This window comes from Schistocerca americana, chromosome 3 (genome assembly GCF_021461395.2).
Source record: "Schistocerca americana isolate TAMUIC-IGC-003095 chromosome 3, iqSchAmer2.1, whole genome shotgun sequence".
Taxonomy (NCBI): domain Eukaryota; kingdom Metazoa; phylum Arthropoda; class Insecta; order Orthoptera; family Acrididae; genus Schistocerca; species Schistocerca americana.
Genome location: NC_060121.1, coordinates 574319700 through 574343531, shown reverse-complemented (window position 1 = coordinate 574343531; position 23832 = coordinate 574319700). Strand labels below are relative to the sequence as shown.

At 42.3% G+C, this 23832-nt stretch overlaps 1 protein-coding gene across 1 annotated transcript in view; it reads left to right on the top strand.

The window, feature by feature from the left end:
• The window catches only part of LOC124606235 (acetylcholinesterase-like), a 102007-nt gene extending 78830 nt beyond the window's left edge, over positions 1 to 23177 (top strand). The window contains exons 6-10 of the mRNA XM_047138210.1: positions 3144 to 3294; positions 5052 to 5243; positions 10137 to 10256; positions 20204 to 20342; positions 23012 to 23177. Coding sequence (XP_046994166.1) covers positions 3144 to 3294; positions 5052 to 5243; positions 10137 to 10256; positions 20204 to 20342; positions 23012 to 23177 — 768 coding nt within the window. The remainder of the gene's footprint in view (positions 1 to 3143; positions 3295 to 5051; positions 5244 to 10136; positions 10257 to 20203; positions 20343 to 23011) is intronic.
• The last annotated feature ends 655 nt before the right edge of the window (positions 23178 to 23832 follow it).

Here is a 23832-nt window from a genome sequence, read left to right as displayed (position 1 = left end):
AATAGAACAGTTTTAATTGGTTAATCCAATTTCGACTGACAAGCTACTTTTGTTAGCCCATACAACTTCTTAGAATGATGGAAATAAAAGAAAGATTCAAGACTAGAATTAAAATTTATGGCCAAAGCATATCAGTTATAAGATTCACTGATGGCATTGTTATCCTCATTGAAAGTGAACAGAATTAGAGGATTTGTTGAACACAATGAACAGTCTGAGTGCAGAATATGGACTGAGAGTAAATTTATGGCAGATGGCCACTTGTTACGACTTCTGCACCTCTTGTTACAGCCGTTTGCTACTTGTTACGACTTCTGCCATACTTGTTAGCAGCAGACACAGTGGCTGCGCCAAAGACTGAGACGACGTGGAGTTTTACAATTATTTATTGAACTTTCTTTACAATTTCTCCCTCGTCTTCGCTGCCCAGCCCTGCGGATCCCTCCGCCTGGGCCGGCCGGGGTGGCCGGGCGGTTCTAGGCTCTACAGTCCGCGCGACTGGTACGGTCGCAGGTTCGAATCCTGCCTCGGGCACGGATGTGTGTGATGTCCTTAGGTTAGTTAGGTTTAAGTAGTTCTAAGTTCTAGGGGACTGATGACCTCAAAAGTTAAGTCCCATAGTCCTCCGAGCCATTTTTGCCTCCGCCTGGCTGCTGCTATGTAGACTCCCCGACAATGCCTGCAATGCGCGCCGTCGATCGCACTCGGTAGCCTCAGGCCACCAGTGATTCGCTGAAGCCAGGATGCCCTGTGATTGAGATGAACTCGTCGCCGGCCTGCAGTACAGGCACGCCCACGGTGCTGCGTCGCCGTGAGGTCAGCTGCCGACGCCTGCTGCACCGGCGGCTGGGAAGCCGTTAGTCGGAAAGTCCGCGAGGTCCCGCCATGGACGGACCACACGCCGTGGGACCAGGTTACCGTGAAGTCCGGGCGTCATTCCCCGCCGGCGCCTGTGACCTAGACCGAGCAGCGGCCGTTCCTGCTGTAAGTTCTCGCTGTAGTTAGTCAGCCATGGTGCCGACCGAACTCGGGCCGACTCCCAGAGCTGAAGTTGACATCTGGCGGCGAACCGATCACTCATGCGAGCTTAAACAGACTTCCGGAATCGTCACCAACGAAGATTGAACATTCGGACACGAACCACGTCCGTCCTCAGATCCGCACTGCTTCCTAATGGATTCTGTCCGTTGTTGCCTGCGCTCCACTATACCTCGGTGGTAGCTTCTTGTTATTACTCCCGCAGTATATTGCAGCATAACTTAGCGTGCTGGCCTCACTTCCCTTACTCAGCACTTTCCATGCTTCGCTCGGCGCTCGGTCTGCGGGCATCCTTGCATCAGCCGGTTGGTAGACTGCAACTGTCAGCAAGGCTATCTGTGCCGCGCTTACTTCGCAACGCCTCGATCGCTGGCTGCCTCTGTTTTGCCATTCTCCACTGCGTGAAGCAACGCTTACAACATGTGGCCGCACAGTAAATAGAACATAGGCGAAAGTAATGAGAAACAGTAAGAATGAGAAGTACGATTGGTGATTACGATGTACATGAAGTTTAGGAATTCTGATACCTATGCAGAAAAAGAGCCCATGACGGACGGAGGAAGCGGGCCGGACATCAAAAGCAGAATATCACTGGTAAAAAGCGCATTCCTACCCATGAAAAGTCTACTAGTTTCAAACGTACACCTTAATTTGAGGAAGAATTTTCTAAGAATGTGCGTTTCGAGCACAGCATTGTATGGCAGTGAAACATGGACTGTGGAAAAACCGAAACAGAAGAAAATCGAAGCATTTGAGGTCTGATGGTACAGAAAAATGTCGAGAATTTGGTGTACTGGTAATGTAAGGAATGAGGAGGTTCTTCACAGAACCAGCAAGGAAAGGAATGTATGGAAAACACTGATTAAGAGAAGCGGCAGGAAGGCAGGACACCTGTTCAGACGTCGCGGAATAACTTCCATGGCACTAGAGGGAGCTGAAGATGTAAGCACTGTAGAGGAAGACAAAGACTGGAATCGTCGGTCTGGTCAGCACTTAATTTTATTAGTAAAAATGTAGTACTCGCTACAGCTCTCTGCCAATAAGATAGCTAATATAAACATATTCTAGTACCTTTAACGAATGGCGAGTCCGACTAAACAGGACGTATAGTAATTTTAGCTCACCTTTGCTGGAGAAATGAGTAATACTGTGAACTACCACCTGCCGATTTTCTACGAAGCGTTACAAATTCCTCGAGGCTAGTGTGGGACATAGAGTGGCAAGTGCTCTCCAAAGTGAGGGCAGGTATGTGCGTAAAACAACTGCAAGTATTGGGGAAGCGTCTGAACTACCATTGGAAGCATGTGCGTCAATAACATCTGCGCCAAGCAAGTCCTAAGCAAGTAATACTGTGTTCATGTGACGAAGTTGAGGGCACCTGACATACCTTTTCCGACTACATAAATCAACGTGACCTTCCCAGTTCTCTTTTCACCCACCGCTCCATGCTGATTTCTGTAGCTTTCTTTCTATCCGAGGAATCCTATAAGGAAGACGTCAAGCGTAAATTTGACCATCTGCCGTTAAAGAGAAATCATTTCTGAGTCAGGAACATAATCGAAACGATAGTTATTTAAATAGAAAGTGGTGACAGGTTACAAATAGTAACTTGTGTATAAGATTGGAGCTTACTGTTAAGTACCAATACGATAGCACCTGCCTGTAATAAGGCTGTTTTATATGTCAGTAGGGGTACAGAAATAAAGAACTATAGCCACACTGCATATCTAAAATCGAGATACATTTTATGAAGAAACGGATTCGACGTCTCAACAGCTTTAGGAAGTTAACACTGAATTTGTGAGGGTATATCAGTTCGTCAAGGCGATAGACTTAGGTAAAATGGAAACTTAATGTGATCAGAGCAAACGTCACTTTGCAGTGGTATGGAAACTACAATTAAATTTTTGGCGGAATAAACCGTGTACTGGACGCTCCCTCGAATAAGTAAGAACAGCACAGACAGGCCTCATCTGATGTTAATTTTACGGGATCGCACTATTTGAGTACTATACTAAGATAAACTTCCATATCAGAACATAGGTTCAGCAGAAGTCAAAATTTGTAATTTTAATGTTAGTAGGCTAATCTGGTTTTGGTTCCAGCAAAATCTCTACTTCTCATACAATGTATGGTCCCCCAACACCGAACCGGACGTCGAAAGTGCGTTCATATCAGAGTCTCCCATTCGTGCCCTGAATGAAGGTCGCTTTAACCACGTGCCTGTCATGACTGGCGTGACCTCGGCTGAGACGGGTGAGTGATCGCAAACAAGCGTCGTCTATTACTGCTTTTATATAGTGAAGACATCAAGGAGATTCTAATGACGGTTGGAAAATAGCCGAAGTGCAAATACCTCTTAGAGCTCCCGAAATGAATTTGTTAATAAAATAAGCGTATTTATAAAAATTTGTTCGTAATTTTTATAATTTCTGCAACTACATGGTGTCCATTATTCAATGCCGAGTTTCAAAACGTTGTAGAAAGAGAACCACTGCTCCGAATGACGTCAAATTTTAAAAGTATATTATTGACGCAAGAGGAAAAGTGATTGAACAAAAAAAAAAAGAAAAAAAAGAAAATTTTACCACTAAATGGCGCTGTAAGCATCAGAATACGTACACCAACAGACGTGGAACTCTGCTGTAGTCCTACTCCAGTGGATGAAAAAAGGCATTGGTCCGATATCTGCTACGGGCCTAGAGAAAAGGATAATTCGAAAAGACAGGTTCTTTTGAAGCGCAATGTTGCAGAGACAGGAAAGCAGTTGATCTGACGTCTGTGAAGAAATAGTCACAACACTGCAGGAGGGGTCGACCGGTGATGTGGAAACATGCAGTGCACAAGGACTTGTCTGAACTTAGGATACGCCTGTGAGCACTGTGCATAACGAAAAACAAACGGTCGCCAGGTAATTTCTTGCTCGAATGTAGGTAGGAAACGAATGGCCATGGAACGTCTGTGGAAAGACAAAGCCCATTTTCATTTTCGAGGACATGTCAATACGAAGAACTGCAAAATATGGCATTCTACTAAGTTGACAGTGTAGTGCGGGTTGACGGCATAGTTTATCGTCGGGTAACATTTTTTCGAGGAGATGAATCCTGAAGGTCCTGTTACCTGTACCGTCACTAGTAAAGGCTATGATAGTGTGCTGAACACCAAAGTCATTCCAAGACTCCAACAGGGTGTATGTGTAAATGGGATCACTTTCGAGCAAGACGGCACTTCTCCCCACGCTGCATAGCCAATGTAGGCGCTGCTGCAGAGCAATTTCGAAAATGCTGGAATTATCATTTCCAAACAGCCTGGCCGTTGTGGAAGACGCTGTTTCTGGATTTCCACTAGAGGCAGAAAACGCTGGACAGCATACTGAATTCACATGTTTTGCGTCAGCATCACGATATGAACAGATGTCTTTCGCTTTTTATGCGGTTTTTGGTCTCAGGACGAATGAAAACCTGTTTTGCCCATCCGATGTAGTACGACATTACTGTGGCGGATGAGCTAACCTATCTAAAGCTGCCACAAATATCGACAGCCGAACTTGTACAACCACGTACACAGGACAGTACGGATGGTGTAATGAGCAATTATGGCCTTAGATGTTGTAATGAGATTCATCTGGTGTTTGTAGATGACCCCATTTATGTTAAGACGCCTACAGCACCATTTATTGGTAAATTATTGGTTGTATTCATTTTTGTTTCATGACATTTTCCCCTGCGTCAAAAATATTTTGTTCCAATTTGACATCATTCAGAGCAGTAGTCCTCTTTCTACAACTTTTTCAAACCGGAACTTTAATTGTGGATATCTTGTTCATTACAAATTGCTGCATCTACAATAAGATGTATAAGTTTTAAGTAATCAAAAAAAGTCTGTAAAATGTCGTTTACGAACATATATTGTTTGTGGTGTGCCACACGCTATGAGTCTGCGTAGATTGAAAAACTGTTGAAAAATAATAAGTGTGCAAAGCTTTTTTACGTAATAACCATTTTTCTTTTTAGGTGCTGAAGTTCTAAATAAGTCAGATCTTATAATTAACCTGAATAAAACATTCGAAAAAGTTGTGGGACCTTGCTTACATTTGCCGACAATAGAAGAACAGACTCAAGCTGCAGAAAAGCTTAGGAATTTCTATTTTGGAAATGAAACAATAACTACCGATTATCCGGAACCGTTGGTTCAGGTAAGTAACAGTACTGTTGACTTAATTTTTCAGAGTAGATGTGATGTGATAAGAATTCTATACTGATTGTGATTTACATCAATGGAAACAAAAAAAAAAAAAAATGGCTCTGAGCACTAGGGACTCAACTGCTTAGGTCATTAGTCCCCTAGAACTTAGAACTAGTTAAACCTAACTAACCTAAGGACATCACACACATCCATGCCCGAGGCAGGATTCGAACCTGCGACCGTAGCGGTCTCGCGGTTCCGGACTGCAGCGCCCAGAACCGCGCGGCCACTTCGGCCGGCTCAATGGAAACAATATGCTTTCTTAACCAGTAAGAACAACAGTTCTATCTCAAGGGTGTCCTGTGATTTATGCAATAATTGTAATGTAATCTATCTTCGGCTTCATATTAAACATATTCGATATAGTCTTAAGTCTTTAGAGCGAGATATAAGTGAAACATCCATGTCAGCTGCGCGAATCAACAAGTAGAGGTTTATATTTCTTCGACGAGAGGATAAGTGGTTACCTACAAAAGTGCAACTGGGTGTAGTATAGTTATGTTGAGTTTCAAAATTATCACATTATCTAAAACGACCAGAAGGTTTACATTTCCAAAATCTCATGTGGATGAGTGTCCAAAAGTGAGTGCAACTTTCGTGACACTTTAAAATTCAAGCTCAGAGTACGAAATAGCTCCATTTGCTAAAACTGAGGATTATATTGTCTCTTCACAGGAATCATAATACAAAATAGTAGCTTAATCCGTTTGGTGATGGTTGGCACAGTTTCCAGTTCCGTGGCTTCCAATTCTCTTCGAGCAAAGCCAATCCCCTTTCCATATTTAGATCGCATGTACATTCGAAATTGTTTTACTAACAAAGCAGTGCAGTATTATATCATCTCGTAGCAAACGATTGTAGGTCACTGCTAATCTAATGGACAAACATTGAATCTAATCTGGGGGTAATTTCTCTAAAACAAGAGATGAGTTGATCGAAAGCATCTTGAGGCGTCAAAGGATAGTTAATTTAGAGATGGAGAATGTGTCTCTTTGTATATGTGGGTGTGAGTAGGGGGGGGGGGGCGGAGAAGGGAGTGTGAGTATACAGATGCTGGCCAAGGCTTGACTGCAGAAAACAGGTTAAAATTGATATAGCTTGTAGTACCTAAGCCATCTAGGGCAGTAGTGTAATATGACATCAGCATCCCAAAAATTCTGGAAAGATGTCGTACAGACCACGTACTGATCAGATTTAGGTCTTTCAGTAGTGTATCAAATGTTTCTTGCAACATCACACCATCCATATCATATTCAACTACACTCTCTTTCTTTCCATTATAATGACTTCAAGATTTCTTACATGTATTCCATTCCTAGAATTCCCTTCTATGCGTTGTACCTGTTTATCATTATGAGCTCTCTATGTTCTCTGTATCCGTTCCTCTGTTCTGTTCTTTACTTGAATCTCATATTTTATGTGTGTATCTCCGTAGTGTGCAACATTTGTTACATTTCGTATTTTGCCTTTCATGAATTAATTTCAACAATTCTTGGGTTACTCAGAGATTTCTGATAGGTCTAGTGCTTTTTTGTCCATTGTTGTCTGTGTACCCTTTATTATTTGGTCTCAAGTTTTATACTTTATCTTGTTTACATTCATCTCCCCTATTTCAGTCATCTGTTTACTAATGCACTCTTCGAGGCTCTGTACAATCAATGGTTACTTCAACTTACCCAGGTCCCGTCTTCCTCATTTTATATTTTGAAATTTATTCAGCTTTAGTATACACTCAATAACTTATGCCTAGACTCCACATTTGCAAGTGGAAACGCTTTACAGTATAAATTTGATTTCCAAGTCTATTTCTTACCATTACACAATTTATCTGAAGCCTTTCGGCCGCCACAGGCTTCTTCCAAGCGTATAATCTTCTTACATGGTTTTTAAACAAAATGTTTGGCAAATAATGAGGCTGCGTTCAGTGCAAAAGTTTACCACGTAGTTTCTCCTTTCATTCATTTTCTATTTTCCGTGTTTTCCTTCAATTTTCTTTTCTCTTCCTTTACCAATTATCGAATTACAGTCACACAGAGCAATAAAATTTTCGTCTCTCTTAAAAAGCAGAATAATTATTTTTGTCCAATACACGTTTTGTCAATGTGTTCATCGTCTGTTGCACCGCTAGGCAGATATACTTGTTTTATTACTTTGGGCTGCGAATTTCTCTGTTTCTTGACTAACCCTTTACTGTACTATTCGTAGTACTTTTGTGTTGATAACCATGTACTCACACGACCAGAAATCCCGTTCTTTCTGTCGCCGCCTTTCACTAATTCACTCTGTGCTTAATATTAATTCTAACAATATTCCCTTGAACAGTCCGCGCCTGGAGATCCGAATAGGGAACTGTTTTACCTGCGCAATATTTTATCCAAGAAGATGCAATCATAATTTTACCACGGGGCAGAGATATGTGTTCCTGAGGAATGTAGCGCCTGTAGTTTTTCTTTGCTTTCAATGCTGTTGCAGTGACGCTAAATGATGATATGAGGTCAAATCAATCAATCATACAGCCTGTTGCCTCGATAGCAACTGAAGAGTTGGTGCCTCTTTGCAGTAACCGTACCTTGGTCTGGCCTCTCTGTAGGCACCCATCCGTCATAAGCGGCAACATCCATAGTTATTGAGAAAGAGAGAAGGACAGGGTTTAACGTCCCATCTCTAACTTGGTCGTCAGAGAAGACATAGTAGTCGGAAGGAGCAGAGAGTGTGTAGACTACCACTAGCAATTAAAACAACAACAACAACAGCAACAATAATGTTATAATAACGCTATTAGCAATTAAATAACTGATTCTGGGCTCGTTCCAGTCGCGTATTGCATGTTTACTAATTCTTTTGACGTTGTTAACAACCATATTGTTCCGGCTATCCAGTATTCAGAACTGTACATTACTACTTCTGTGATATTCGGAACTCTTGGTTATTTCCTGATTTTCTCGCTCTTCAGTTGGTCCAACAGACCTATTACAAATTGGACAAAATTCATTGAGTGAGTTGATGGGATTTGTCGCGTTCGACAGCGTGACTTTCAGGGATCAATCATATTCGTTTGAGTGCCTCTTAGCGTCTCCCAGGCACATGTCAGTGACCAGTTTTCGTTTTATTTCATTATCAGAGTTTCGCAACTTTGTTTTCATGAAAATTCTGTATTTGTTGAAATTAATCTAGGGATCATTAATTTTTTTGTGCTTTAACAGTATTTTTAATACGTATACTGTACAGCTAGTTTGATTTCATTGTTCATGAAGATACATCCTGTAAGCTTCAGCCTTTAAACGTCTTTGTTTCGGAGTTATCTGTAATAGTTTTCACGTTAAGTCCTTCTGAACATGATTTAATTAGCTTACTGGCTCCTGATTTTCATAACTTTATTTTTCATTCAAAGTTGATCATGTGCACGCAATTCTGTCGTAAAATTATTCTCACTTATTATAAAAGTTACCTACTCTTTATCTGCTTCATTTAGAAAGACATCGTTAAAAATCTCCTTGTAGAGGACTTCCGTGTGACTGTTTGGTTCATGTTGGTTGTAAAATTATCAGTTTGGTTTCATTACGATACCTTACTTCAAGACAATGATTTTATAGCGTTACCAAAACTTTTGGCGTACTTTGTCTTCCTAATGGGCTGCAGTAAGTCCCATTGATTGTTTTACAGTAACAGCGCCACCGTTGCACCTGTCGTCGTTCAACAAACACCATAATACTGACTGTGTCACCACATCTGTACACCACTAGCTACCTTACGATGTACGCGATGGCAGTTACTGCTGCCGAATTTCCTCTTCCTGAGCCAGTCGTGAATGGAGCAAGGAAACAACGACTGTCCGTAAGGTCAAGCCCGAACTCAAATCTCTGTGATCGCATTTATGGTCTTTTCGCTACACACGTTGCACAGCGCCACTCTTGTAAAGTCGGTCATTGGAGTGGGATGAGTATCTACGGGGCGCTTTCCCACTTTATTGATGTCTTGAGGTGACGAGTTGTTTTTCTTTGCCTCTTTCTTATTTCTTCTAGTAACTAGTTCTGGTAAGGGCCCCAAACTGAGGAATAATACTCATATATTTGTCGAACAACCGTTTTGTCAGCTACCCCATCGTAAGTGCATCATACTTTCAACGGATTCTCCCAATGAATCACTGTCTGACATCTGACTTTACTATCAGCTTAACGTGCTCGACCCACTTCAAATTGCTTCGTGCATACGCTCTATGGTTTTGACAGATATGAATGTTTCCAATGACTCTTCACCAATCGTGTAATTAAATAACAACGGTTCTTTCGGCCTATTTGTACACAATCCCTTCAATTTATTTTGATTGGGTGCCAACTACCGATCCCTGCAGCAAGCGCTGACTCTTTACGCGTCGTTATGAATTCACTACAAGTTCGTAGCGTTGCGAATTATCTACATACATCAGCATAACCAGCGAAAAATCTCACAGAGGTTCCGACGTTATCCATTAGATAGTTTACGTATACTGTGGTGACAGTGTAACGGACGCATTCTACAAGTCAGTGAATACGGCGTCCACTTGGGGGCTGATATTTTCAACATTCATAGTTTCGTGGACGTCTTCGCTATAAGAAAATGTGCACAGACATTTGAATTGTAATCAACGTTGTGAAGGAGCATTATAAAAAATCAGGAATTATGTTTATCATTCTTTTTACGCCGAAATTACTAATATTATAGCGCCAACAATATTAATAAAATCTATTTCCATATAAGCCTCCGCAGTACTGACGTTCTTACGGACAAATGATACAATACTGCGATACGGAACTTAAAATGTGGTACATAATTCACGTATTTGACAAATGTCTCATTGTTACAGCTTGATGAAGATTTAAATTTCTTCAACCCCACTGATGCGCTGGTCAGAAGAATAACGGAAGTAACTAACCTGTCAGTTTACTATTACGAATTCGATTATCATTCAGATGACAGTTTCGTGAACGAATTTGGTAAGTCAAAAGAGCCATATTCTAAGATTAATACTCAGGAAGTTGAGCGTGTTCTACGGTATTCTTAATTATGAACTCTCTTCAGACCTCTACAGGTGCATTAATTTATTTGTAATGTGTTACGGATCCATTATATTTTGTCTTAACTCTGTTGATTCCGACAGTTTTTCAGTCAAACTGTTCTGCAAAATTCATTAAGTAACATTAGAGGAACTATTAATTTAGTTCAACGTTTGCACTGAATTTTAATTAACATAACTAATAATTACAGAAACTATGAATAAGGACATCAGGGTGGTGATATTAGTGAGTTAGATCCTATTGTTCAATAAGGTCAACTTCTAAAACTCACTATGAAAAACTTCGAACGGTAGACTTCCGTCTGCGACAGTTTGTATCACCTTATATTCATCAAAACCAACGAACATGACGTGGTATTAACATCTGAGAGCTTAAAAGTCTAGAAATTGATCAGTTTCTGAGGTTTATTTATTATAATTTAGGGACAGAAATTACAAGTAGCTCAAGTGACATTTCACGAGAAACGATCTAAATGCACATTCGGTAAGCTCAAGTGTTGATATTTTCCGAATAAAATAAGTACAAGAGATTTCTCTAGAGTGCTACACCGTCTGATGATAATGTTCAACGTCTTAGCCAATGCCTGCACTGCATTTAGAATACAAATGGGTACAAGTGAAATGTCTGACAGAAGGAGGTGCTATCTCTAATGAAGTTTCACGTAAGTATTTTTTTTTTTTGAAAGTTCACCAACAGCTTAACATGTATGCTTTTAAGCGTACTTATAAAACTATTTGATGTATGTTTAAGTAGGCCATATTTAGAAAACTAGTGATAAATCTTTAGGCACAATGAACATATTGACCCAACAGACCGGAAGGTTCTTGAACCCGGCCATGCATGTATATGGAATGTGATACAGATTTTGATCTGAGACTTGCTGACAAATTGAAAATGTATGCTGGACCTAGACTCGAGCTCGAGACCTTTACCTTTCTGGGGCAAATGCGCTACCGACTGAGCTACCCAACTACGACTCAGTAACCTTCTGCACAGCCTTACTTCTGCCAGTATCTCGTCTCCTACATTCCGATGTTCACAGAAGTTTTCCTGCGACACGTACAATACTATCACTCCTGGGAGAAAGGATATTACAGAGACGTAGCTTTGACACAGTCTGGGAGATGTTTCCAGAATGAAATTTTCACTTCGCAGAGAATTGTGCGCTGATATGAAACATCCTGGCAGATTACAACTGTGTGCCGGACATAGATTCGAACTGGGGACCTTCGCCTTTAGCGAGAAAATGCTCTGCGGACCTTCTTCTCAAGTGTGACGCCTTATTCATCTTCTTTTTTTTTTTTTGATGGTTTAACCACATTTTTGAGTGCTCTGCCTCGTTTTTACTTTTAGGCATTAACAACTTTTTTCTGTTTTGTTTTTTCCTTTCATGCGCCTTCAATATCCTCCTTCATCTATAATTTTTCTTGAAGTTTACTGATTTTTAATGTTTCTGAGTGGGGCAGTTTTGAGCCTCGCCGCATGTACGTATTTGCAGCATCGCTGGTGCTTCGAGGGCTTTCATCTGCAGACACCTAGAAAAATTTTCCGTTTCAGCTACGTAGCAAATTGATTTAAATTTAAATTTAGTTTATGTTGTTTTATTCTCATAAAAATAAGTTCATCTTTCTTCTAATCTGTGTCTAGAAAAAATGGTTGCAGAACGATACGAAAGTAAGATGTGAGCATGGTCCACAAGTTGTTTTATCTCTTCTTCCATTTTCTTATGAACTTAAAGTTTCTACATCTGTGAAAACTGTTGACACTGAAAAATTTTCGGATTCATAAAACATCTATCATCTCTAAAATCCTTTAAGTATGCTTAAAATCTAGGATTTTCTTTAGAACACATTCTACCTGTTAAGATCCTTCTCTCAGCCCTCCCGCTGTCCAGTACCATCTTTTTCAAATGTTATGTTCAACATTCTTCCAAACTTCTTCTTTATGTTTCTGTAGCGTTTCATCTTCCAGTTCTCTGTGAGCTTTAATGCTTACTATGTATTTGACGTACACACACCAAACATTTTTCAATCACCCCAGTTCGCAGAACTCCCGAAGATGGACGATGACTGTGGATATTGTACCACAGACACAGTCCCTTTGAATGTTCAGAGATGTCACTAAACCCGCCCAAAGACGTAAACAACGATGCATGAGCAGCGTCTATTAGACGGATGGGGTCCGACAGCCGATCAGTTCCTGTCATTTTACCAGGAAGGAGATACATGTAGTACAACCATGCCTAGACGGTCAGTACCGCCTTCGATCGCGTCCGCATTGTTACTTTGAGCCAGGAAGGGCTCTCAACAAGGGAAGTGTCCAGGCGTCTCGGAGTGAACCAAAGCGATGTTGTTCGGACATGGAGGAGATACAGAGAGCAGAAACTATCGATGACACGCATCGCTCAGGCCGCCCAAGGGCTACTACTGCAGTGGACGACCGCTACCTACGGATATGGATTGGAGGAACCCTGACAGTAGCGCTACCATGTTGAATAAAGCTTTTTTTGCAGCCACAGGACGTCGTGTTGGGACTCGAACTGTGCGCAATAGGCTGTCTGATGCGCAATTTCACTCCTGACGTCCATGGTGAGGTCCATCTTTGCAAACACAACACCATGCAGCGCGGTACAGATGGGCCCAACAACATGTCGAATGGACCACTCAGGATTGGCATCACGTTCGCTACACCGATGAGTGTCGCATATGCCTTCAACCAGACAATCGTCGGAAACGTGTTTGGAGGCAACCAGGTCAGGCTGACCCCTTTCGACACACTGTCCAGCGAGTGCTGCAAGGTGGAGGTTCCCTGCTGGGTCAAATGGATCTGATCACTATGGGACTTAACTTGTGAGGTCATCAGTCCCCTAGAACATAGAACTACTTAAACCTAACTAACCTACGGACATCACACACATCCATGCCCGAGGCAGGATTCGAACCTGCGACCGTTGCAGCAGCGCCTACAACCGCTCGGCCACACTGACCGGCGTTCCCTGCTGTTTCGGGGTGGCATTATATGGGGCTGATGTACGCTGCTGGTGGTCATGGAAGGCACAGTAACGGCTGTACGATATGTGAACGCCATCCTCTGACCGATAGTGCAACCGTATTGGTAGCATACTGGCGAGGCATTCGTCTTCATGGACGACAATTCGCGCCCCTATCGTGCACATCTTTGAATGACTTCCTTCAGGATAACAACATCGCTCGACTACAGTGGCCAGCATGTTCTCCAGACATGAACTCAATCGAACATACCTGGGATAGATTGAAAAGGGCTGTTTAACGACGACGTGACCCACCAACCACTCTGAGGGATCTTAGCCGATCGCCGATGAGGAGTGGAACAATCTGGACCAACAGTGCATTAATGAACTTGTAGATAGTATACCACGCCGAATACTGGCATGTATCAACGCAAGACAACGTGCTACTGGGTATTAGAGGTGCCAGTGCGTACAGAAATGTGGACCGCCAACTCTGAAGGTCTAGCTGCATGGTGATACAACATGAAATGTGTGGTTTTCATGAGGGATAAAAAGGGCGGAAATGATGTTCATCTCTATTTCGATTTTCTGCACAGGTTCCGGAACTCTCGGAACCGAGGTGAAGCAAAACGTTTTTGATGTGTGTATTTCACCAATCGCCACATGACCGTATTATTTATGTGTAACTGCTTAATACTCCTTTATTGGCCAGGCTAAACATTCTGTGTTAAATGTTCTTCTGCACTCCTTGTGACTAGTGGTAGCCTGTTTCTTACCCATTTACAATTGTAGTGATGTCCGCTGCAGGTAAATCGATGATCCAGTGTGTCTGTTAGCCCACATTCTAGGCACCTATCACTATCACTCAACCCAATAAGGTTCAGTTTTTCACTGGTGGCAATAACATTGTTTACTACTTACTCGTAATATCTTGTGGATGTGACATCTGTAGAAAGTATTGGCATGCTGATGTTTTTCCACACAACTTTTCAGTTTACCTTCGTGTACTACTGTATATTTCAATGCTGTTGGGGTTGTCTGTCTTCTTCCACTTTTCCATCAAGTCTGTTGTCGTCGGGTGGCCTTTCTTTGCGAACAGTTTCACCTATTTAACTGACCTGTAGTTAGAATTCCCTCACGTGTTTGATTTTACTTTAATTTAGCTACACTGATGAGTGGTTTCTGAACAGAAAACCTTTAATAGCTGTACCGTGATACTGCTGAGTCCCTGTTTGAGCGTTCTGATGGTTCTCTTAATGTATAAGGCCGTTGCTTTCCAGTTAATGTCCGTCAGTTGTAGTCCTCTTGTCTTTTTTGGTTTTGTTAAAGCTGTGAGCTTCGCTTTGTAGGTATTACCTTTACACAAGTAACTTTTCAAATACTTCATCGGCATTCTCGCTTGTAGTTCTAGCCAAGAGAAAACTTGGGCTGTGTAAAGTATGTATGTCTTTATTATACTTATTTTCTGGAGGAGGACCGCTAACGCGAACTGTTTTCTATTATTGCTTTTTGCATGCTATTAGTTGTGTCTTTCTAGTTTTAGCCACCATTTTTAAGGGATAGTATGGTTGTCAACGATAGTGGATATCTATTCCACTACCCCTCTGAAGTTAAACACACTTTTTTATGTTTATTGCCACTCTCGAAGACTGGTAGTATACGTTAGTCGCACTTTTCAGTAGTCCAGGTTTCTCATCGTGTCGAATTATAATGACATCATCATCTCCATTCCTTCGTACAATGACATTTTCCCCAGAGATCATTATTCCTGCTAATTTTGTAGTAATCATACTAAGAAGAGACCCCAAAGTTGGCACGTCGAGTAACATTGAGAGTGGACTCCCTTACGGTAAGCCCCTGCCTGTGTTGATTAAGTTTGTTCAAATGGCTCTAAGCACTATGGGACTTAACATCACAGTTCATCAGTCCCCTGGACTTAGAACTACTTAAACCTAACTAAGCTAAGGACATCACACACAACCATGCCCGAGGCAGGATTCGAACCTGCGACCGTTGCAGCATCGCGGTTCCGGACTGAAGTTCCTAGAACCACTCGGCCACAGCGTGATTAAGTTCGTCATTTGGGCCATTGACACTGATCTTTGCTGCGAAACGAGTTACCAAATTGTGAATTGCTTGTATAGATCTTTCTTACAAACTGGTTTTTGTCGTAATTTGTTCCATGTATCGCTAACTAACTCGGTCGAAAGCTTTACAAAAAGTAGGCCGCACCGGATATTCGTCACCGAGGCTACTGCTATGGGATCTCGATATTCTGAGATGGTCGTTGTGATGGACATATCTGGAACGCACTATTGACGGTTCGCAATTGTTTTCTTGAGGAGCGGGGCCTTTCTACTAATGATCGTTTTGTAATCAAAATTATAAGTGTTATAGGCCCAAAGTTACAAAGTTATCGATTGTCTTCTAATGTCCGTTTTTACTCATCAAGACAATTTCCCCTTGTTTTAATTTTGGTGATGCGTTTGTCCCTTTCATTATTTCATTGATCATCTCAGTAAAATGTGGTCCTATGAGATGCCAATACTTGCCGTAAAACTCTTTTTCGGAGGCCATCTGATCCGGGAGATCTGTCGGCTGGTGAATGAGAGTCTAAATATGAGATTTCCTCTATGGTGATATCAGACAAAACTTTGCTGTTTTCGTCATTCGTGATGTCAGTGCGTGGTGATTGCGCCATGTATACCCACCATTCGCCTAAGAATATCGGCAAACCCTCGGACACTGAAGCATCACGGGTTTGCATATTTACAAAGTGTTGCCTCCCCGGACTGCATCGATCACAATAAGAACGACAGACGGCAGGACAAGCACCATCAGAGGTCCTCCTTGCTAGGGACCTATTCCTCCACCGTGTCACGTGTGCGGAACTGAGCAGTATGAATTCCTCCGCGCCTGTTTATGTAGTGCTGCGCAAGCCAACACGTCGGCAGTTCGCCACATAGGCTCAGTGCCAATTCATGCACCGGCTCTTAGCCCTGCTGGAAGCCATCGCAGTGGGACTTATGACTTTTCAGCGATATCCCAAGTCGCACCTGTTGGCAACTACGCTGAATGCTCAGCCTCCATTGTTAATCACTGGCATATTCTTCACGTCCCACTACGTTTACTCACTTTGCTTTCAATGCGTATGCCTGTCAGTGGCTGAAAAATTGTATTACTTTTTATTGAAAAGAGTGTTCCTTTGTTATTAACCTTCTCCACTGTGGTTGTAATGAACTCTTGTTCTTTTTTACCTATGTCTTATTATTTTTTATCAAGCGTCTTCCCATGAGAGATATGGCAAGTGGCGACGAAATATTTGCACTCAGGTGGTCACGTGAATGGTTTTTTTCTGTTACTTATGCTCCCAGGTCACCTGATATTCCTTTTATTTTCTTGTTTCTCCGTGGCCGATCAGCCAGTATCGGAAACAAAAAATGGTTCAAATGGCTCTAAGCACTGTGGGACTTAGAACTACGTAAACCTAAATAACCTAAGGACAACACACGCATCCATGCCGGAGGTAGGATTCGAACCTGCGACCGTAGCAGCAGCGCGGTTCCGGACTGAAGCCCCTAGAACCGCTCGGCCACAGCGGCCGGCGGTATCCGAAACCCTTGACATGACAACAAATGTTGCTCTTTCCATGAGAGAAGCTGCAAGAGTTGGTCTCCACGGTAGTGAGCTTTACAGCAACGTCCGCCGATGGCTCCCAACACCCATCTCGGTCGGATCTCACTGCTAAAGGCTTTAATAGGGTTCCTCCGCAATTTCCTTCTTTTGGCAAGGAAGTCGAGTCCTTGGCGAACTACTTGGCGCGCCTCGAGCAGCATTTTCTGGCGACATCTGGCATAGGGCGTTTCTCCTCGCCTAAGTTGGACCAGAGGTTTACCACCTTTTTCAGCAACTGAAACCTGAATTATAACCACAGTCCTATCATGTGAGGAAGTCAATTTTGACTTTCGAGAATATTTTGACTCGCAGGTACATGTTGCTGCTGCGCCACACAAATTTTTTAGCTGCCATGAGCAACAGGGTCAGTCCTACCGGGCATGCTTACTTCGGTGTGCCAATGAAGTCTGTGAAGAGTCACTCGTTGCGTCACTCGTCTGGGACGTACTCCTGGTACACGCACCCAATGAGGGGCTTCGGACGGACTTACTGAAACCGCAAGGTCCCACATTGGACGTCTGTCTTCAGATCGTTCGAAGATTCGAGCACTCTATCCGTGCGTCAGCTTCCATACAAAATGCTTTTTCTCTCCCTGCGGCTCGTCTTCCCCGCCGCACGCTACCCCAGCCACCCCGCTCCCTACAAGAGTTTGTGCCTGTTGGTAAACAGGCATTCCCCACCCGTTGCTCCCCAACATTTTCCCTTCTGCATTTCATCATGCATTCCCAGCATCAGTGTCAGCTTTTCCGTGACAAATGTGCCTCGACGTCAAGACGGGTCACAAAGCGGAGGTCTGCCGGGCCCCCAGCGAAATTCACATGGATTTGGCTGAAATGGACACTTTCACGACGGAGGAATCGAAAATGGCGACCTCAGAGATGCTTCATGTCGGCCTATTCTACCTGTCTGGGATCGACAAATGTCCGTCCAGGTAATCGTCAGTGGTCGTCCCGTCGACTTCCCGGTGGTCACCGTTTCTGCCGCCTCGATCATCTTGTGGAACACCCACCGGCGGTTGGGCTATCCTCCACTGCAGTCCACCTCCCAGCCTCTCCACAGTTACAGCAGTGACACAGTGGCGGTCAAAGGACAGTTCACGGCTCTCTTCCAACGTGGAAACACCACCTGTAAATGGCGTGATCAACTATATAGCATCTTTGGATTAGAGACAGATATAACGTAGAGTTATAGATTATTACCAGTTGTGCTTACTGTTCAATGGATGAAGTAAAATAAATTTTCTGAAGTGAAATGAAACTGCACAGCAGGCTGATACAAATTCCGACGTTTTAGCAGAAGCAGTTCCCTTAAAAAAAGAAAGCAGAATAAAGTGAAAAAACTAGTTTGTACAGGAAACAAGTTGAAGACAAAAAAATGTAAGTAGAACATGACGAACATTGGAAAAGAAAACGGCGGACTACGTAGTGCAGAAATTGATAGCGACACTATAGCACTAAAAAGTGATACATTTCATTTATCTGGGAAAAGCATGAAAGAGAATAATATTGTTTAGAAGTTGTTCCTCTTCTTTCTAGCATCAATAACAACTATTAAGAGACCACACGCTGTCCAGCTTGCAGCTACGTCGACAGATCACCAGAGCTGACGGCGTTGAACAATTTGTGCAGTCCCAGCCGCTTGCTGAACTAAACCAATGGGGGCTCCTGTCGGGTGGCGACCACTGTGCATATTCGTATTAAGCTTTCTGCCATACCCCATAGTTTCCTTGTAATCTGTGTTCATATCTGAATCCATCAATGGGTCTACCTATTGGAAACCTGATGTGTTAAGGAAATTAAAAATGCAGTGGACAGAGAGGTTCATAGTGAAGAGGCACGTAAAAGCATAGTAACGGAAAAACAACCTGTAGAAAATTCTTTCTGTAAGACTAAATACGTTGGAGTAACGTACGGAATTTAGCACTGGAAAGACAAGCAGAGGGGTAAAATGGTAGGTGCAAACGAAATCTATAACATAGGAAACAAGTTCAAATGGGTCAAATGGCTCTAAGCACTACGGGACTTAACATCTGAGGTCATCAGTCCCCTAGATTTGGAACTACGCAAATCTAACTAACCTAAGGACATCACAGACATCCATGTCTGAGGCAGGATTCGAACCTGCGACCGTAGCAGTCGCGCGGTTCCAAACCGAAGCCCCTAGGAAACAAGTAATGTGATATTTACGCATAGATAAGAAAACTATATCAATGTAGAAAGACGTAGAGATTAGCATTATGCCATTCGAAACACTGATTATACAAAAATCACAACGCTAGACATTGTTTAGCGCCCTTCCAGCACATGTCACTGCTGTATGATGTACGTATAGGGGCCGTCGAAAAGTTTCCGTTCGAGGGCCGTACAGAGCAGGAACGGTATGCCGATCGGGCAAAATCGCCGTTAGCATTAAGGTAGTCATCCTACCGGCATACCAGGTTGAATATAATCTTTCGGGAAAATACCGTGTCTTCCTACGTGAGGAAGTCCGTAACTGCCTACTGCACACCCTCATCAGTCAGGAGTCGTCGACCCGTCAAGGGCTTTTTTTAAGGGGCTGAAGGCGTGATAATCACATGGCAGTGCCTCCCAATTTGAGTTGGCGTAACTTCTGAGTTACGACAGAGGCGATTTGAGGAAGTGCGTCATCATGAAGCAGCAGCACTCCCTGTCACACCAGTCTACAGCAGTGGTTTTCGACAGGCGTGCTGCCCCATACACATTCTTCACTCGCCGGTGGTTGTTTACCGGTGTTTGTCTTTCGGCAGCCAAGAAAAGAATAACAGCACGTTGGTCCCATTGGGATACATGTGGTAATAAGGTCGCCCTAGTGTCCGCATTTACAGCAAGCACGCCGGAAAGACATGAATGCCATATCACTTGCTTAGACGCCGGTGCTTACAAACCTGCATCGGAGTCGAGCTACGTTGCGCATACGCAGCAGCAACGCCCTCAAACGGAAACTTTTTGATCCCCCGCATACAAATAAGACCATTGACTCAAAGCAAACATAGTTACAGCCCATGTATTTAGCGCAAAAGTTTGATTGTTTCTTTAGAAGTGAGAACTACGAATTCATGTACTTATAATAGCGTACTTGTTTTTTTTGTTAAGCCGACGTGCTGTCACAGACACAATATTTTCGTATGTCATTTGTTATAACAGATTAATGACTAGAAAGCGTATGCTCGTTCCTGTTGCAGGAGTTGCACATGCCGGTGAGCTACAATTCCTCTTCCTGCGAAGGGATCTGGATATTAATTACAATTTTGATCCGAAATCAGAAGAGGATCAAGTACGAAGGAACATTCTGCGCTTCTGGACCAACTTTGCAAGATACGGGTATGTGTATATTCTGCACTCAAAACAGATTCAGGGCTTAAATAAAATAAAATATTATAACTAGCGTAGGACTCAAGGCCTCGGTAATACATGACTGATAATGAAGAATAATACACTGGGAAACTAACTGATTTTATTTTTGTTACAGAAGTTAATTCATTTGCTAAACAAAAGTAGTCCATGTTCATTTAAATTACCTGAGATAGTTGCCTTTTACTTGCAACAAATATTCTGTATTACTACACGTAAAACTACTGGCGAACTCACTTACTGAGATGTCAAAATCAGTCAGCTCGGCTCTGAAAGGCATAGCTACATGTCTTTGCATGTGGAAAGCCGCATGTCGTTCTCAGGACATCATTACGATATTTCCATCTAATGCAAGGAACAATGAATATATTTACGGGCTGTGCAAGATGCCTGCAGTAGCTATGCTCTCGCCTAAATGTACCATTAGTGACACAACAGCTGGCCGAATGTTAAACGACGGTACTGACAAGGGACATCAGGACTTGGGTTCCATGTGATCAGTATACGAATGGGTATATTGATCCCAGGGGCTGACATTAGGAAGCAAAAACCCGATTCTTGGAAGGAGAGACAGCATTGGTCGTATTTGTTTGTTTTATTAACCGCAAAATCGATTTTCGGTCACTTAGTGACCATCTTCAGTGCTAGAAGTTAAAATTTTTTTTTTTCACATTACGATCAGAGAGTATAAAACAGAAAATCACAACTACATCTGCATATGAACATAACAGTTGGTAGGAACATACCTGTAATATGTAATTTAAATTGGTAGGCACTGGTGTCACCAAGCATACAGCGATCACATAAACTGAGGCCGCTGTTTACATGCACTTGTTCAGCAGACCTCGGTGTGACAGGGCTTGGCACGCCCTCTATGTGACATGTGTCACGTGAAGACTTAATATTACTGGTTTTGCGAGACATTAACACTAAATAACTCTTGTGCATTTGTGAATCATGAAGTAATTCAAATTTAAAATGTACGTAAAACACATAGCAAACGAAGGGGGAAGGAAATATCTAAAATACATTGGCGTATTGCTTTAAAAAAAAAAAACTTATAAAACATAAAACAGATCGATGATAAGTTGTCAGAGTGCAGGACAGGTAAAAGAGCAAAAGACAATGAAAAAGAATAATATATGAATAACATGAAATGAGGTATAACACATGTTTTAAAAAACATAATACCCACCATCTGGCGTGGGAAGTTAGAAGTACAACGTTCGTGATTTACGTAAAATGTTACGTTAAGACTAAGGAATCAAATATATAAAAATAGTAATAGTACGAAACTGCCATTACTTATTAATTAAAGTGCCGTGAAACACAATGTTCATTACAAAAAAGTTTGTAGGTGTGGATAAACAATTTTGTTATCATATTTAACCGTCATGCTGATGTACGTCTCGTTTGTCCCTTTGGACAAGCTAGCAGTGTTATAACAGTGGTTATAGGCTTCCGCATAAGCACTGGGTCAGAACCCATACATACATGACATCAAATATACACGGTTGCTTACTGTAAAACATAGCCCCATCATTTGGCGTGGGAAGTTAGAAGTATATCGTTCTTGATTTACGTAAATATTACGTTAAAACTGAGAAGTCAAATATATAAAAATAGTAACAGTACGAAAATGCCACTAACTAACAATTCAAATGCCTTTAAACAATATTCACTACAACAACAAAAAAGGTTTGAGGGCGTAGAGTAACAATTTTGTTATCATATTTAACGGCGTGATAATGTACATATCATTCGTCCCATCACTTGTTGCCTCAGCGCCGGTTTTGGATTGTTATTGAATGTCGAAGTAAGCATGTTATTAGGAGGATCTAACCACTGTGGGACACTTTACAGGCTTCGCCGCTTAGGAAATGCTTCCATCCTTAGCTCGAAAACCAACGATCACGGCATTTTGGACCTCAGATAAATCGCTCCGTTTATACATTACGACAACGACTGAGCTGTTTTCCGCGTCCCCCGCTCATGTGACACGCTTTATATACCCACCATTTCTAGTGCTGCTACCTGCCGCCTGTGAGTGGTTATTGCACGTTAACGTTGAACGTAAGTGGTGGCTGTATTAATGTGACATGGCCGTGCAGTATAGATCACAGAGCAAGCACAGAGTTTTGATCAATAAGGAGTATCCATGAGATGGGGGTGAGAACGTGTGGTGACAAATATCCTTCCTTTTTATGGCCGTTCACAAAGTACCTAGCTTATACTGAACAAAACACAACGTACACAGTTGCTACAGGTTACTAGAATACTACACATGCAGTAGTACGCAAATTAATAATTAAATGTCTTGGAGACCTCAAGATTACCTGTTATTTATAGGTTAAATCAAATCCAGTATGTCATTGATTTTAGATATTTTATTGGCCCTTGTCTGACGTTGTAACAAGTTGCCGGACAACGACAGATTTGATTACAGGCAGGGCCAGAAACTTGGTTCTCGTCACGTAGCTTGTTTGTCTGGTTTGCTACCGCATGTATAAATGAAGTATAAAGAACCTAATTTGTAACCAGGATATCAACTGAATACAGAAGTCAATATGATAATCTGACAAAATTTTCTCAAAACTGGACAAAATTAAGGTTTAGTAATACGTAAACGTTTTTCGCAGAAACCCGACGCCATCTGCAGATCCTGTGGTCTGGGAGCCCTATGACACGACGAGGAGAAGTTACCTTCTGATACAAGCCAACATCACTCTCAGTCACGACAAGGACAGGGACCGCATGGACTTCTGGGACGAGAATGTGCCGCTGCAACCGTTCCCTGGGACATAAGCCCTACTGATGAGACCACACTCTGGAGACACGCCACTGTCGGAGTTGCTCTATATTATAATTTGTAGTGAAAAAAAAAAACTATTAAATAAACTCGTTTCAATAGCAATAATGCGAAACGGTGCCTACTTTGTGGTCTGGCTAGTCAGTATAGGTATTTAGCTTGTAGTATTAGTTGTTACAGCTGCAAAGTTACACCTTCTAGTCATTTGTCCTCTACAAAGCATTCACTGTTAGTTACTTTCGTTCCTGTTTCGTTCTTGACACATAAAATGTACAGATGTTTACCATTGATGAGGGAGCGCGCAGCGGTTTGTTGAGAAAGCAGCAGAGCAGTGACACATGGGAGGGAGGGAGAGTGGGACCGGGGGAGGGAGAGGGACAGAGAGAGGGGGTGGGGGAAGGAGAGAGATGACAGATATACTACGTATCATATCGCTCCTTTCCCTGGGTGAATTATCAGCTTATATATTGTATACTTGTAAATGAGACACTTCCCGATACCCCTTATAGTTAAACTTAAAGACACTCATAAACTGTTGTATTTCATATCCATGTATTAAATTGTGATTCTAACGTTCCATGTCGACGCATACAAGACAGAGAGAGGTGTAGGGCGCTCTATTCACATTCGGGAGGACGGTGTTCAAAGCCA